This window comes from Oncorhynchus mykiss, chromosome 8 (assembly GCF_057628025.1).
Source record: "Oncorhynchus mykiss isolate SJ-2025 chromosome 8, ASM5762802v1, whole genome shotgun sequence".
Taxonomy (NCBI): domain Eukaryota; kingdom Metazoa; phylum Chordata; class Actinopteri; order Salmoniformes; family Salmonidae; genus Oncorhynchus; species Oncorhynchus mykiss.
The window spans coordinates 28,536,441-28,553,973 of NC_143029.1; the positions used below are offsets into that span (position 1 = coordinate 28,536,441).

Consider the following 17,533-nt stretch of genomic DNA (forward strand, 5'->3'; position numbering starts at 1 on the left):
GCAAATTATAACTACATAATTGCTAACCACTCAGCATATTTGAAGAGAGCCCATATATTTTACCAAACATTTAGTCTATTTTGAATGAGTTTATTTTTAATCAGCATATGCAAAACAATGTTAATTTAGAGAAGAAGTTTGTTTGCATTCTAAATCTCAGAGTATAAAACAAATGAATATTGCCATCTGGTGGTTTGTGATAGCTAGACAGCACAGCTCAGCAAGAGACGAGATAAAACGCAGGCTTATGACAATTTACCTCCCTCTGCTGGCTTTTTTCTGTGATAAACATAAGATTTTGCTTCTACAAGACCAACGTTTCCCAAACTCGGTCCTAGGACCCCAAGGGGTGCACGTTTTGGTCGTTGCCCTAGCACTACACAGCTGATTCAAATAATGAACTCATCATCAAGCTTTAATTATTTGAATCAGCTGTGTAGTGCTAGGCTAAATCAATTTCATATTCAACCACCAAATATAACATTTTGTGCAGTTGGCTATGCATACCCAAATAAGCTTCACTCCTTTTGCAAGAAACGGTGCCAATGGAAGTCATCAAACTTTTTACAAAGCAATCAAGTTCAATCAGTTGCACCTGGTTTCCATTCTGCCTCCTTCTTCTGGTGGTGATTAGTTTACCTGTGACTGAATTAACTTTTCTTTTTTTTTTGTCCCTTTGGTTCGTAGCAAGGGAGTTTCAAAGCAACCTGTTTTGCTTTTCTTGCCATCTTTATTTTCTGCTACTATCTGACCAGTACTGTATTGTTTGCTGGGGATTTGTATAGCGAAATGATGGCTCCAAGCCTTGGCATTAGTATTGGGTAAATTTGATATTCTTAAATTCTGAGTTTGAAGTCACTTGGAAAAATGCAAAACAATTTTGATGTGTTGTGGTTCTCCATGCTTTTTACCCGTGAGAAATGTCAGATATTAATTTAACTTTCTCCCAGAATATCATTGCTTTACATGGGGGTTCTTGGAAGTCCCAAAGGTTACAGTATTCCAGAAGGTATGCAGAGTTCTTTTCATTGATCAAGGTCTGCATGAGTCTTCTAATGTACCCTAACCTGAATTGTCTCGTGTAGGAGTGGATATACAGTCAGAATGTCGGGATCGATACCTGTGGGTGCATGTTGGTTCGTCTGGCAACGCCCCTAAGTTTGAGGCTGTAGGTGGGTGATGACAAGGTTTAAGTATTTTTTTGTATTACTTTAGACCTTAATTAAAGTATGGCTCAATTAGATTTAAACGGTTTATGATTGAAAGATTTGGTGCCCTCTGTCTTAGATAGTGGGTCCTCAATATTGGCATTAATGACCATAGTAGGCAATAAGTATCCAATAGTAGGATGGAGTATATTTGTTTAATGTAATTGATGCGCAGAGTGAAATGTAGTGTCCTCTTCTCTGCAGATGCGGTTGGTGTGCATCCCATAGATGAAAAGAATGCGTCCCGGTGTGGTTACACCATCAGCACCTTCAAGATGGATGGCTACACCACTCTCAGGGCTTCCTACTTCTCCTGTCACATTGACAACCAGGTAGCCTATTGGTGCATCCCAATATCTCGTTCCTCCTGAAGTGTTCCCGCAATGTGAAAGCGTTGGATTGGTGGAGGCATGGGCTAGTGGGAGGGGGATAATTGGGATATACTGTAGGTCTCACTCTAGGACAGCAGAGTTCTAAAGTCTTAGCCCAACCTGATTCAACTGTCTCAATGAATCAAGGGTGGTTTGATGATTTGAATGAGGTGGTGAATAGGGTGTGTTGGTTTAAGGGATGGAACAAAAAGGTGCAGGCTGAGGACCCGGACTCAAACTCCTGTCTTCCCATGCTGGACTGTCATCTTGCTGAGCTGATCAAACCTGATGACTAACAAATATTTGCTGTTTCAGAACGATGAGGTATTCACCTTCCAGTTCAATATCATTGTCATGGATGCCAAGGACCAACAGTCGCGCTACCCTTTGTCTCAGACCTGCTCCCTGCTACTGCCCTGGTCCCAACGGGAGGTTATATGTGAAGAGGACTACATGGAGGTACAGTAAGGCTGCCTTTTCCGGTCCTGGGCCTTTCCGGCCTAGCCTAGCCTAGTGTGCATACTGGGTTTCACACTGAGTAGAAATGCAATTTGCTTTGTCAAATGAACCCAATCAAATGAGTATGTTTTTGATCATTATTTAAGAATCAAACTAATTGATTGATTAATTCTGCTGGCATATAGTGGGCCTCCAGAACCAGAATTGGAAAATCCATAATTGTTTTTCTTTGACACAAAGTTAGATGACCCCTCTTTAAATATAGTCCTATATCCCTTAGGTAACTGTGGGGAGAGATGTGCCTTGTACTACCTCTGAAGGAACCTCAAAGGAAGCATGGAGGGCTGCCCATTCTGTTGTAAGCCACATCCTTTAGAAGCATTCAACATGTTTCTTAAGTATAATCTTTGCATTGAAACATGTTCAAGCTTGATCTTGACTCAATACTGACTCCTCTTAGGCCCAAAATATAGCCAATTCTGCATGGCAGGTAATGTTCCTAAAGAATGAGGATGAAATGGCCACCATGCCCATCACCGAAGCACATCGACTGGGTTACGAGCTGAGTGCCACTCTGAAAAGGGTTCTCTTCCGCTCTCCCTACAGACAAACTCACTCGGAAATCATAATGGTGGGTATTTCAAGAAATTCTATGCGTTTCAGTACTCTGCGCTGATCTGAAAACATTATTGAAAGAAATATGGTGGGAGCCCTCAAGACGCTTGCTCTTATAGCGGTGTATTCCCAATCGGTGCAGATGACGAAAAGCAAGAAACGTTGAACGTCTAATTTATTATATTTTAAGGCCTAAAACTGTCAGACCCTTTTCCCAACCACATTGTCTTTCTACTCTCAGGTTGACGGTGTTGCGGTGGAGGTCATTCATGGGACAGTGTTCTTCAGTCAGAAAATGATGGTGGTCATGATTGACATATCTGTGGCCTGCACCATAAGTATATTTATTTGTATTCCCCTATATTGCTAAAGAATGGTCTTTAACAATGCCACTACAATTAGCTGCAGCAGATTTTTTGATAACTCCATGCAAATGAGTTTATTATATTCAAATATAATGCACGTAACAATCCAAGACAACTGTGGATTAATATTTCTTCAAATAAACCATGAAATTGTGCTTCAATGACCAGGTTTCCAGTGAAGAACATGTAGGATAAATGACAGGCCTGATGGAAACTGGACATTCTGTTAAACTTTCCAAATGTTGACAAAACAAAATACATAAGATGGGATCATTTTGTCAGTAAAATTATGAGAAATGTCGGAAACGCTAACGCGCAAATATTGATATAATAACCATATCGAGAACTTGTGACGCGATGGCATGTGTGGTTCTCCCACTACAACTGGTCCGGCAAGCATGCAGTTTATTAGGCTACAGATGAAATGAATTAACTTCACAGGGTGGTGAACGTACAAGGAGGTGCGCTTGATGCTCCTTTCCAATAAGAATTGGTCTTATTCTGGTGACATGATGATCAGCGCTTGGCTTCTGTTTGACAAATACTCGCTCTTTTGATACATTTTCTCATGTATGCTATAAGTGTGCTCTAGGCAGCAGCGCCATCTGCGCGTTTTTGGCTGGCGCGAACATGCCACTAACATGCTGACCAGACCGGACACGTCGCGTGCGCGAGCGTCGCAAAATAAATTTAGAAATGCATGTTGTTCAATTATTGCACCCACACTGCTCGCGCACGCCAATGAGCGTCTGCGACGCCAAGGGCTAAATTAGAACTCATTCCTATTTCTGACCGCAGGTCGCGCTGCAAGTCCGGCCTCTCCCATCTCCTCATTGGTTTATAGAAGCAGGTACCCAAGTGCCATCTCCTCACGTGGGTGACAAAGACTAACTGTTTTGCTGGTAGTCGCGGTAATACAATGAGCGTTTAGATGCGATCACCATATAAGTTAATTGATGAAAAGGCCTGGAAGGAGGGGAGAGATGACTAGAAACGATTTGGTTGGCCGTGTTATGTGTGGATTAATTGTCGGAGTAGAGGTCCTTGTGCATTTCAGGTAAAAAAACAACTCAATGTTTATATCCCAGGACAAATTAGCTAGCAACAGCAAGCTAGCTAAATAGGACAAATTAACGTTAGCTAGCAAGTGCAAGCTAACTAGCTAAATTGCCATACATGTTTAATGATCTTTGACCTGTCCCCAAATTAATGTCATTGGTTCAGACTTTGTTTTGATATTTTAACCTGCGTGTGGGGTGGGGGGGGGCAAAATAAATGTATGCGTGGGTAAGCTCTTAACATTTTTAACAGTGAGTAAGCTCTTAACTTTTTTTGAACTATTAGTTGAAAATGCAATTGAACCCCATTTAACTAGTTTTAGATTATTTTTTTTTATGTGCACTGTCATCTGCAACAATTTGATGGAAACATCTCTGAAATGCCGGTTTTATCCAGACTTTAGAATATTCTCATGAAAATATGTTGGCAATTAGATGGAAACCTAAATGTAAATACAATCACTCATCCACCTCTTGAAAGGAATTTGCATTTGAAAAATTCTGTTGTAATTGCTGAACTGTTTCAAATTGAGTACTTGTTTAAAATCTACCTACTGTGTGCACATAGTGGCATTTGAAAATGGAGTACTCATTTAGTGATCATGTACAAACCTTCAATCGGGTACTTGTGCACAAACCTTCAATCGGGTACTTGTGCTCATCCCTACACTGTTAACCAGAGTTATTCAAATCTGAGCCTGGAGGTTCAGGGGTAGACCTACAGATGGTTTTCTGTTCTACCTGATAATGAAGGTCTGAATATGTCGCTGATTGGCGACATGGCTACCATTCTAAAGACTTGTATTTCTTTCTCGCTCTCAGACCCAGGATACTTTGACGGGGTCAGGCTACTCTGGGAGACCCCCAGGATCATGACACCGTTGGTTCACAGCGGCTTTGGCTTTGAGAGCAAGCAGATCAACATGGGTGTGGAGAGCCAACTGCTAGATGCGGGCACGGCGAGGGCCAGGGGCTACACTCTAGAAGTCAAAGGGCTCATGGTACAGATGGGTGTCCCCTTTGGTGCCGAAGGAGGATATAGGAAGGTAAAGGCCACTGGACTTTAGCTCCGATCTGGGTTCAGACATAGCCTGGGTGGCAGTCTGTTTCTGCTCAACTACAAACTCCTTATGGAATTGTCATGCCAAACATAGTTTGACAATGGAGTAGGCAAAAGCAAATACTGATCTGGGACTAGGCTAGGTTCAACTGGTGCCAGGTTTTCAAACTGCAGCCCCAGAGAGCTTCTGGGTGTAAAGGCTTTTTTCCCTCCAGCCCAGCACTAAGATGACGCTTGTTTAAATGTCCAATACAGCTGTTTATCACTATCAAATCATTTCTGGGTAACAATTAAATACATTTGTGATTTAAAGAAACAATTGGCTTCTTAACCAAGGGCAAATTTTCAAGAAAATATCTTGCTAGGACTGTGGAAGTGGTCTGAGTGGGGAGGGGAAATCAGAAAATTAGCTGTTATTGGCAGTTTGAAACTTTAAAAAATTAAAATTGGTCTAAGTAATTTACAGCATGGTGAAGTCACTACGGAAGGCCAAAATTCATCCCACCAAAACAAGCTGTAACTTATCAAACCGCTCTTGCACTAAAAGGGCATTATCATCATTTTATATTTCATTTACACAGGAAAGTCAAGTTTGTCTACACTGGGCCTTTTTTCAACTTTAAATAAATCAACTAGGCCTAATCTTTCATCTGGACCACAATTGAGCAAGTATTTTTGTGCTGGGCTGACACCCAAGCCTGCACCAAGTAGCTCTCTGGGACTGGAGTTGGAAGACCTGATCTATAGTGATCAAAAATAAACGCAACATTTCCAATTATTTTTTTCAGAGTTACAGTTCAATTGACTGATTTCGTTCTATGAAATGCATTCATTAGGCCCTAATCTATGGATTTCACATGACTGGACTGGGGCGCTGCAATGGGTGGGCCTGGGAGGGTGTAGGGCCCCCCACTGGGGAGCCAGGACCAGCCAATAAGAATTAGTTTTTCCCCACAAGGGCTTTATCACAGACATACTCCTCAGTTTCATCAGCTTACAAGGTGGCTGGTCTCAGATGATCCTGTATGTGAAAGTCCTAGACTGGTGTGGTTACATGTGGTCTGTGGTTGAGAGGGTGGTTGTAAGTACTACTAAATTCTCTAAAATGACGTTGGCGGCAGCTTATGGTAGAGAAAAATAAGAGAAACTAGTTGAGAAACTCTCTGGCAACAGCTCTGGTGGCCGTTCCTGCAGTCAGCATGACCATTGCAAGCTCCCTCGATGTAGACATCTGTGGCATTTTATTGTACCCAGCACAAGGTGCACGTGTGTAATGATCAAGTTTAATCAGCTTCTCGATATGCTACACCTGTCAGGTGGATGGATTATGTTGGCAAAAGAGAAATGATCACTAACAGGGATGTAATCCAATGTGTACACAATGAGAAATAATATTTGTGCATATGGACAATATCCGGGATCTTTTTATTTCAGCTCATGAAACCTTATACATGCTGCGTTTTAAATATTTTTGTTCAGCATAATATATTCATAGATAACGTTTACCTAGTGTGCTTTTAAACTTAAATTGGTTCTAAAACTAGATTGTTGCTTATTCACGACAGCTTGAAGTGCAAGCTAACACAGTAAACTGTATTTTTAGAGTTTGGTGACAAACAATATCTACCGGGAGATGTACGTGGCTTGCCTATTCTATGAGCATGTGTTCTCTCATGTCTACACTGATGGTAGCACTGTTGAAACGAGACACCGGCTGCTCAGGGTAGTGGACACTCCATTGCTGTGCCGACACCCCTTCACCGTTGATGTCGACGCCCTTCCTCCATACCACAGTATGTTCATCCTTTTTGCACATAACAAACATGTGGTTACAATAACCAAGGTGTCATTTCCAATGTGCTTTGTGGCGTTGCTGATTTCTTGTTAATCATGGTTATTTGGCTACTTAACTATTTCCTCCATTACTACTCCAGATACCAGCTTTGAAGAGCATACGTTCAACGTGTACTTGGGGAACATTCCTCACGATGTGGCTCTGATGGGAGTGAAGTTGAATGAAAAGCAGTTCTCTGTGTCAGATGCTGCAGAACATGGCTACACCATCAGTAAGATCGTCCATGCCAATGGCACCCATGCCTATACTATCAGAGTTCCTTTTGACGACAAGGCTGTGCATAGGACGGTGAGTACATTTTGGATCCAACACATTTCCATAAATGGAGCTTATAGTCATGAATTGCAACTTTTGAAATAATACTTGATTTTTAAATGTTTTTTTTCTTAATAGTACTTAGGTGAGGGGCTCTTCCAGTACTCCATGGACATGAACTACACGTTAAGCATCATGCCCCTGGAAGAGGCTTACTACCATCTAGCCTCTGTTATGGAACAGCTCAGCAACGCATGTAAGGACTTGATTTGAAGACGTCTTTATATTTTACTTTCAAGCGTAACATTTTACTTTGAAGACCTTGCTAAAATAACTTGCTTTCAAAAATCTGCATTCTCACCCCAGTCCCTCCTGAGCTCAAAGGGGTTTGCACAAGAGGAGGCATTGTCTTTGACATGACCCAGCCAAGACTGGGATACCTGTGGGAGATCGGGGTCGGTCATGACCCTCTAACACCTGAGCTGGTGGCTGAAAGAGGGTACAACCTGCGAAACGAAAGCCATATTTTGACCTTGGAGGTGCCACTGTTCACTGTTGGCTACACTTATGAGGTACAGTATGTTGTCAATTCTAAAGCTGATTCAGCTATTCTCCAAGCCTGTGATTAGCTGTATCTGCTGTGTTGATGCTGGTCTAGAACAAAAAAAGATCAGTCTCAATCCATTCTTAGGCAGCGGTTCCCAAACTTTTTGGCTCACCCCCCCTTATACATTTGGGTCACAGCTCGTGTTCCCCAACACACTCACGCATTTATATTTTTGAAAGCCCTATTGCTGTACAATGATGTACACACATATATATATATATATATATATATTTGTTTGCATTTCACTTCATACTTTTATTTGGTCATTTACATGGGTAATTACCATAAACCCATGAATACTCACTCTAATGAGATGGCTGAGCATGACGCTGGGAACACAGCATTTGTATTCAGAGCTTTATGCTTGACACAGATAAAAGTAGTTAATGTTCCACTCTCGTGAGTCGTAACATTTTAATGTATGTAAGTGCGGGAAAAGTAGCTTCACAGATGAAAAAGCAATCAGTTTATCAATGCGATTTCAGATGATCCTGGTTATTCTCCTGCGATTGACAGACCGAATTCAACCAGCGGGGTTGTGGCAAAGGCTGCACGCAAGGTCCTGTCACTGGACAGTTCCAGGAATACTGTAGCTCCGATGACAGCGGTGGTGGCAATGAGCGGTTGTTGGCTCCAGTTGTGGTTTTCGTGGCCTCTTGAAAGTACCTCCTGAAATGTCCATTATGTTTTGGAGGTAATGAGTGATTGTTGCTTTTTGTGACATCCAGGTACAGTTCGTTCTCCTCAAACTGAATCCAGTGAACGCCTCCACACTCGTCCCCTCTACTCCACTTGCACTGCCCAGCGCTCCAGCTTCTTCACAATCTCCTCAACTTTTTCAGCCAATGACATAATGTTGGTAATGGGGCCTTGCCATGACATGTCCATTCAGTCTATCAAAAATGTCTGCCAGGTTTGCCAGCCAATCTGCATTGGGTGACTCTGTATCCAGTATGAATAGGTGCTCTTCATCTTATTTCAAACAGACGCAGCAGCATTTTACCTCGACAACCACCTGACCTCAGTATGCAACAGTAGCGATTCATGCTCAGATCCCATATGTCTCGTATTTGAGGCTTGCCTTTATGAAGTACACCATTTTGTTTGAAGCATACTAATAAGCTTATTATCAAGGGCCTTAGAAGAAAGAGCATCCCTGTGTAACACAATGAGGGAATACTACGCGTGGCACAACAGCTTGTACCTTTGCCTTCAGACCCTTGTTTGCCCATCTGTACACACGCCCATACAGTTCTCCCAACACAGCCCCTCATCCCGCATCATCAAATGTTGAATGTCCCCTCAAGCACACTGCAAAATAACACCTCTTCATGTTTCCAGATAGCAGTATTTGATGAATACGAGAAGGTGAGCTTCATGTGACATCAGCTGACTCATCTAGTTGTAGAGAGAATTTCCCACTTTTTGTTCGCTCAATCTGACGCTTTCTTTTGCCGCTTCATATATTCGCCGGGCAACAGTGTTATCAGACAGCGGGATTTGTTTGCGCTGACGTGCTATTTTCTCTCATACCTATTGCTGCGAGGAGATTGAGTCTCACCAATAGTATGTGGCTTTTTAGATTTCTTGTATTTGAGACACTTAATGATATGATACTTAATAACAAACAGCTTGGGCTTTGGTAGGGGTTGTAGTCTGTGGTCAATGCATGCTTTTGGCCACGCAAATCTTGATCTTTGCCACGGCCAAAATCCACCGGTTTATCAGCGTAGAGTGTTTGTGTAAATGTCTCTTCAGTTTCACTGGCTTCAAACTGTTCGATTTTTATTTTTTTAGCACATGCAACACATTGTGGATGTGGATCCCAAATCAACCATGAGACATGTGAAAACAAACTGAATGTATCGCCTTTCTCTTTGCTGATTTCGAGTGCCAGCTCACCCTTGTGCTCCTTTCCCACTGGTACTAGGGTCTCAACAGGCGGTGCCTCGCTCGGCCTAGGCTCAGTGTCATTATCAGATGGCGTTTCATCGGTTGTAGATTCACCCTCATTAATGGTTGCATTGTCTTTATTTTTTTAAATCGACCACCGGTTCATATGAGGAAATTAGTCAATCAAAATAAATTCATTAGGCCGTAATCTATGGATTTCAAATGACTGGGAATACAGATATGAATCTGGTCACAGATGCATCTCAGTACTTCTGTGCATTCAAATTGCCACCAATAAAATGCAATCGTTTGTTGTGAGTAGCTTGTGCCTGCCCATACCATAACCCCACAGTGGGACACTCTCTTGACATCAGCAAACTGCTCACCCACATGATCCAATACATGTGGTCTACGGTTGTGACGTACTGCCAAATCCTCTAAAATGACGTAGGTGGCAAAATGAATATTAAAATCTCTGGCAACAACTCTGGCGCATATTCCTGCAGTCAGCATGCTAATTGCACACCCCTCAACTTGAGAAATCTGTGGCATTGTGTTGTGACACAACTTTACATTTTAGTGGCCTTATCCCCAGCTCAAGGGGCACTTGTGTCATGATCATGCTGTTTAATCAGCTTCTTTATATGCCACACCAGTCAGATGGTTGGATTATTTTGGCAAAAGAGAAACACTCACTAACAGGAACGTAAATTCATTTGTGCACAGTTTGAGAAGTTGTCTGTATGGAACATTTCTGGGATCTTTTATTTCAGCTCGGCAAGCATGGAGACCAACACTTTACATGTTGCGTTTATATTTTTGTTCAGTGTAGTTAAAACATTTGCACTAATTTGGGGAGGTGGTCGACCAGTTAAAAAAATAAAAATAATATTGACTAGGCCCACTACTACATTGGTGTTGAAACTATGCCACCCCCTAGAGGCTCAAGGTAAAATGACTGGCAAAAAAAAAATGATGCCGTTTATCTCCGCCTACCTGTCTGTGCCGACACCACAGTTTGGGAACCACTGATCTAAGGTATGACCATCAACCAAATTTGGCAGGACATTGCCCTCACTTTTAATAGTTGTTTATAGGCCTACTTCACTGCTATGGGCCAAAACCTTTTCATTTCAGGATATCAACTTGAGGCATTTTTATGGCATATTTGAAATACACTCAAGAGATTCAAGGACTTTGGAGATCCAGACAGCAACAGCAACGCGCTGTCTTTTCAGACGTGATCAGCTTATAAGTGAGTATCCATCCATAACTCGCATGCTTTGTTTTTGTATTGGGATGTCATCTGCAGCTTTGACCTTTTTTGTCTTTCCAGTCTGTTCAACTGATGGGATCATGACTGTGTTGACCAGTACAAAAACTACCTGGCCTGCAGTGAATCCACGCAGTACTACCCTCTTGGACAGAACCTGTAAACCAAAATTAATGGACGACTCAAGAGTTCTGTTTGAGTTTGGCTTGAACACGTGCAATACCACGGTTATGGTATAATCTCATTTAAAATATACGTTTGGAGCCTGTGGAATTTTTTGTTTTAGCTAAATTTGAAAGGTCAGCCTAATTGATTTAAATACTTTATTAGGGGGGGGGGGGTTCGATTTTAACATTATCTAGGTCTAAATGACAATCCCATAGAACAAACAGTATACAATAATGCTATAGGCTAGATGGTGGGAAAATTCAGTCATGAGCTTTTGACTGACCTGAGCTACACATTAAAGTAACAGAAGTTTCCACTTGTCTTATAGGTTGAAGACTCTTCTGTAGTGTATGAAAACGAGATCCTGTCTTATAGGGAGCTCATACTTGACAGCGCTTCTTTAATCTCCAGGGATTCTAAATTCAGGTAAAGATCAGTCATGGTTATTTGGGAACATGATCGATCTTAGCATTTCAATGCTGTCATTTTCATGATACAATGCCCTGATCTGAATATGATCATGTATTTGTGCAATAAACTACTTAAGAATACAGTAGGTGACCTAGGTGTGAATAATCATAGTCCCAAATGTCATTAATAAATCTGATCAAGAAATGTGGATTAACTGTGGCTGCATATGGCACAGCTCTAATGACCTTTCCTTTTTAGACTCACAGTGCGATGTCTCTACCCACTTAGCTCGGTCAGTAGGCTGTTTGTGGACAGGACTTTTAAATCTGAAATTTCTGGGGTTGGCTCAATCAAATTCACAGGGAGCAACAAAGGTAAGATTGTTTTACATAACTACATGTAGTCTACTTTGAGCACGGTTTTGAGGAATGTATAAAAATAAATCCTTTGTTTTTAGATGGTGCAGCCAATAAACCAGTGCCTGACTGTCCACAGCAAGTTCCCACCAACACTGAAAGTGTCCATGTTATTGGCACAAAGCCTTCTCCAAGCAATCATGAGGTGTCACAGACAGGGGGGCATTATAGTACCAACTATGGATCTTTAACAGCTGACAACATCCTGGATCCTTCTCTCAGACATTACAGCGGTCTCCAAAGAAGTGGTGCCCCACAATCATCCAGCAATGTACAAAGTGTTCTGAATCGCTATGGACTTGTGCAAGGTGGAAGTGCTTATGGTACTGGCCAACACAAATTAAGTGACACCCCAGCCATAAATGCCTATGAATCCACCCAGGATGTAAATACTCCACATCAAAAGGGTATGGGAATCAGGCCTGAAACTGATGGAGGCAGCAGGCTCGGTGGATATGGGCAATTTCCCATCCATAGCCCTGTCCAGGGTGACGGGATCAAATATATCCCAGGCCACTATAGGCCTACATCTGCAAAGACGATCAATGTCCAATCTAGTGTCCTCAATCTAGTTCCCAGCCACTTAAACACTACTCCTGGTGGCAGCACTCAAAATGCACAGCAACATTTGAGACCTCACCCAAACTATGAGGGTAAGAGACCAAGCAACTCTGCCCAACATGAGATGTACAGTGCTGTACAATCAGCAAAGGTGCGCAAACCAGCCACAAGCCATCATGCAACTGTCCAAACGGTGAACAATAAGCCCACTTTCAGTAACCCCACTGCACAAAGTGGCAGCACACCGCAGCATTCTGGAGGTAATGTCCTCTCTGGCTTAAGACGCTATAGCCAATATGGTGTTTTGCAAAGTTCTGATGGCATATCTATCCCCCAGCAATATGTCAAGCCAGCCAGTGAACAATATACTCCTGGCACTGTCAAGACCCCAAGACACTATGACACTCCAAGCAAGGTAAACCCTTTCCTTGCTTCCTATGTTTACCAGAATACTAAAGTACAACCTGGTTCCAACTACAACACAGATGCCCAGCGTTTTGGTGTGAAACAAGTCCTTCCTGCTAATGCATATGGTTCTTCTCAAGTAAGGAACAGCTTCCAGCAAGTCCCCAGTCACAAAGTTCCACTAGGGACTGACCGTGCCCAAGGTACCTCAAGTTATGTGAAATCTGCTTCCAGAGACAACTTTGTTGTCCAAGGTATAGATCGTCAACCTACCACCAGCAAAGTCCCTGAATACAGCACGTATGGGGATAGCCAAAGTGGTTTATCTCAAGTTCTTGGCCATGATGAAACCTCCTTTGGAGAAGTGAAGTCCACCAAAGCTCAATTGGCACCAATTAAGATGCTTGTACCTAGCCAACTTTCTGTAAACAAATATGGACCTAGCAAGGGACAATATGCCAAACCAGCTTCTGGCCATTATGGATCCTCAGTTGGCAGGACTGAAATTGTCTACAGTGGTGCAAAACCTAACACCGACTATTACAGCACAGCACAGGGCACGGTCTACCAAGCTTCAGACAATGTCCAGTCTACCCCTCAGTTCCCATTTGTGAAGGCTGATGGCAAGATCACTCAACCTAACCCCAGCAATACAAAACCTGTTCACTCTGGTATATGCCAAAGCCACAAACTTCATAATAGTGCAGCCTCTAGCTTCTATGGAACCAGCCAGGACACACATTATGTCCCTGTGGCTAGCAAGTATGATGCTTACAAAAGCAATCATGTCCAACCAGCTTCGAACCAGTATGTGGGAACGCAAACCAGCATTGTTACACCTGGTCCGTACAGTGGAACTCTGCAGAAACTAGCTACTATCCTGCATGCTGCCTCTCAACCACATAATGTCCAACCCATGACTAGTTGGTATGGTGCTACTCAACACATTGCAATCAAACCTGCCCTTAGCCAAGATCAAGTTTCACAAAGTGATAGAGTTAAACCTGCTACTAGCAAGTATGTAACCCTTAAACACCACAGCATCCAACAAGTTCCTGGCCAGGATGTTTCTCAACGCAGTAGTGCGAAACCTGCCACAAGCACATCTCAATTGGTGCCTAGCCAGTATGATGGTTCTCAAAGCAGCAGAGTTGCCCATGCCCCTATTGGGACTATTCTTTTTCAGCAGAACATCATACATCATACTTCTAACCAGGACAGGGGTCCACAAAGTGTCAGCATTAAACCTACCAAGTCTGCTCCTACTCACAGTAATATCAACCAACAAGCTACTGGCCAGTATGGAGGTTCACAAAGCTACAGAGTTGAGCCAGCACCACCACATCAGATCAGGATCCAACCTGCCACTAGTGGCATAAGGGAACCCTCTCCCGGTCAGTCTGCTTCTTCTCACCTAAACATTGACCAACAAGCTACAAGCATGTATGGAGGTTCACAAAGCCACAGAAGAACTCCAGCTCCTAGCAAGTATGGTGCTTCTACTGTTCAGTATGCAGCAAAAGGACAAGAGCGAAATCCGCTTGCAGTCATAAGTGGTAGCAATGTTGATACTGACGGATCAGATCCTTGTGTGGAATGTTCCCTGGGCAACTCTGGAGGAAATTCAAACTTCATAAAAGTTAGCAGTGGAGGCCAGCCTATGGTTTCTCAAGACACTGGTGCCCAAGACAATCCCAGCTGTGTCAGTCCTATTTATTGTTTGTTCAACCAAGGGTCAGCCCAAAGTGGTAGTGCCCAATCAGTGGAAAAGCAACAGAACTTTGCCCAGAGCCACATTGTCCAGGATCCACCCAGCCATTTCCAACCAACATCTCAGGGTGGGAAAAAAAATGGCCAACCTGACCCAATTCATGGTACCACTTCTAACTTTCATCAACCTGTGCAGCATGGTGGTCATCTTCAAGCATTAAACAGAGGTGAAACTACACTAGACTACCATGGGTCTGCACAGCTTACCAGTGTCCAGCTGTCGCCCAGCCAAGTAAAACCAGCTTCCGCCTATTACAGTAAATACCAACGTGGTTTTAGCAAGAATGCTTATGGAGCTGTACAATCAGCCAATGGTGCCTATGAGAACACCCAGGGCAGCAATGGCCAACTTAATCGTAGACAACATGGGTCACCTTTAAGCTTCTATAGAGCTGTTCATGTTAGTGCTAAGAAACCTTTATCGATGACCAGTGTTCAATCCCCAAGATACGGGGTTGTACAAACGGGCAATATCCAACGAGACAGAAACCCCAACACTCATAGTGAGTATGGAGCAAACTGTCTTGGTTGTGGACAAATTCTTTCAGATCACCATGGGTACTTATCTAGCCTCAAAGGCATGCAAGGTGGAGCTGAGAATAAGCCCAACAACTTGAACTTCATCTCTACAGAAAAAGGAAAAGCTACAGACCTGCCCAAAGTCAGTGGTAACCATATTGATGCTGAAGGATCACATGAAAACTGTCCTGACAACTCTGGGCCAAGTTCAAATAACCCTCTAAACCCCAGGAGCAGTGACCCAGGCTGCTACGGTGGTAGTGTGCATGAAGGCATCTTGAGAGGTAGGCAATATGTCCTATAATTATCATTATGTAACCCTAGACTATAGCTGTGATCAAAGCAGATTGCTTATCTTATTTTCTCAAGTAGTTTGCTTTGACAATGTGCCTGTGTAGCCATAATTTCTGGATAATACAAAATGTAGATCCTTTAACATGTAACTTCTATTTCATCAGGTAAGCGTGGCCAAAGAAATGAAAAAGCCAACGTGAGTTGAGCACCTTGGAACATCACTCAATATAACTTGTCAATTGTTCCTCTAGGATAATGTTGCTTACTGGGGAATCTTCCATGCCTATCAAGATCTTCTATTGCAATACATTTCTATTTCAGATATTACGGCGTTGGAGTGTTTTTAGTCTAACCTTTAAATTGAACCTTGTCTATTCAAGTGCTATTTTTGATTGGGAGGTTAACTATAGCCCACAGACTGGGTTCATAAGCTACATATTGCATGGTTCTAGGACAACTAAAAAAAAGTAGAAAGTAATGAGCTAATTCTTACTATTCCGTCAAAATTAAGCATCATACAAAGAATATAAATAAGTTGGTAATTTAAGATGAAGTAACATTTCAATGAACTTCTGGACCAGACTTGTGTTTAAAGGCCCACTCTGAATTTACGTGTGTTTAACATTACAGCCATCTCAAATAAAAATGTATGTCCGTTGATTCAATGTCACATTTTTAAATGCCTCATGCACTTAATTTAAAATGGTTTATAACCCAAAATAAGGTTTTAAGCCATTTGTAAATGATCTTTAACCATATTTTGAAGCAATACATTAACTGTCATGGACTGTTAGTCCTTGCAGCTATAGTGTCATCTCTGCACTGGAGTAGTTACATTTTTCCAGCCCTAGCCATCTCAGTATAGCAAACGAAGTGGCAGGGTAGCCCAATATTAGATCTCTGATTTAATTAGACAAGTTCTAAAGGCATTCCATAGTGACTACCTGCTAGCAGCATGTGTTCTGAATCCGAAGTGACATCCATAATAGGTAGATGGTTCTGATTGGAGAATCGCTATTTGCATCACCGAGCAGTGAACGTAACTATTAAACCATGTTTTTTTTTTTAGCTGCTTCCCCTCCCCAAATAAATCTAATATGGATGCCAATGTGTTCTAGCTTCGCACGTAGATGTTTCCGTCACTTCTCGTCTGGGGCAGCACCTGCCTGTTTTGCAGGACTCATTAGCTAACTGACAAGTGTGAACCACAGACGGGTGTACACAGAAAGCAAAAACCAAACATTGGCATCCAAATTAGATCTTGATTTGGGAGTTGGCATCTAAAACATGGCAATGACAGAGTGGGCTGCCTCGCTTCTAGCCTTAAGGAACTGCAGTATTTGTGTATTTTTCTTACATTGTTAGCCCAGAAAATCTTAAGTATTACATACCGACCCACCCAGGGCATTTGAACTAATTCCAGAGGCTGACCCAAAACTGCATTTATTGTAGCTGCGATTTTAACAAGGCAAATTAGAGCGACAGACTGGATCACTGCTACGTTAACTTCCGCGATGCATACAAGGCCCTCCTTTTGGAAAATCTGACCACGACTCCATTTTGCTCCTCCCTTCCTATAGGCAGAAACTCAAACAGGAAGTACCTGTGCTACACTGGTCTGACCAATTGGAATCCACACTTCAAAATTATTTTGATCATGCGGACTGGTATATGTTCCGGGTAGCCTCAGAATATCAACGTATAAGCTGATTCAGTGAGTTTATAAGGAAGTGTATAGGAGATGATGTACCCACTGTGACTATTAACCTACCATAACCAGAATCCGTGGATAGATGGCGGAATTCACGCAAAACTGAAAGCGAGAACCACCGCATTTAACCATGGAAAGGTGACTGGGAATATGGCTGAATACAAAGTTATTCCCTCCAAGGCAAGAAAAATGTCAGTATAGAATAAGTGGAGTCGCAATTCAACGGCTCAGACATGAGACTTATGTGGTAGGGTCTACA

The 17,533-nt window shown here is 42.4% G+C and overlaps 2 protein-coding genes across 3 annotated transcripts in view; one reads left to right on the forward strand and one right to left on the reverse strand.

Annotated features, from left to right (window-relative positions):
- brf1b (BRF1 general transcription factor IIIB subunit b) overlaps positions 1–17,533 on the reverse strand; it is a 126,799-nt gene that overhangs the window by 106,203 nt on the left and 3,063 nt on the right. The window lies entirely within an intron of this gene.
- Positions 739–9,539, forward strand: LOC110529728 (uncharacterized). Its single transcript, XM_021612196.3, has 14 exons — positions 739–821; positions 951–1,009; positions 1,086–1,172; positions 1,413–1,540; positions 1,895–2,038; positions 2,319–2,396; positions 2,499–2,669; positions 2,895–2,991; positions 4,899–5,122; positions 6,740–6,929; positions 7,071–7,279; positions 7,385–7,502; positions 7,613–7,818; positions 8,339–9,539. Exons 1-14 carry the CDS (start codon positions 790–792, stop codon positions 8,444–8,446), a joined length of 1,851 nt encoding a protein of 616 aa, XP_021467871.3. The 5' UTR covers positions 739–789; the 3' UTR covers positions 8,447–9,539.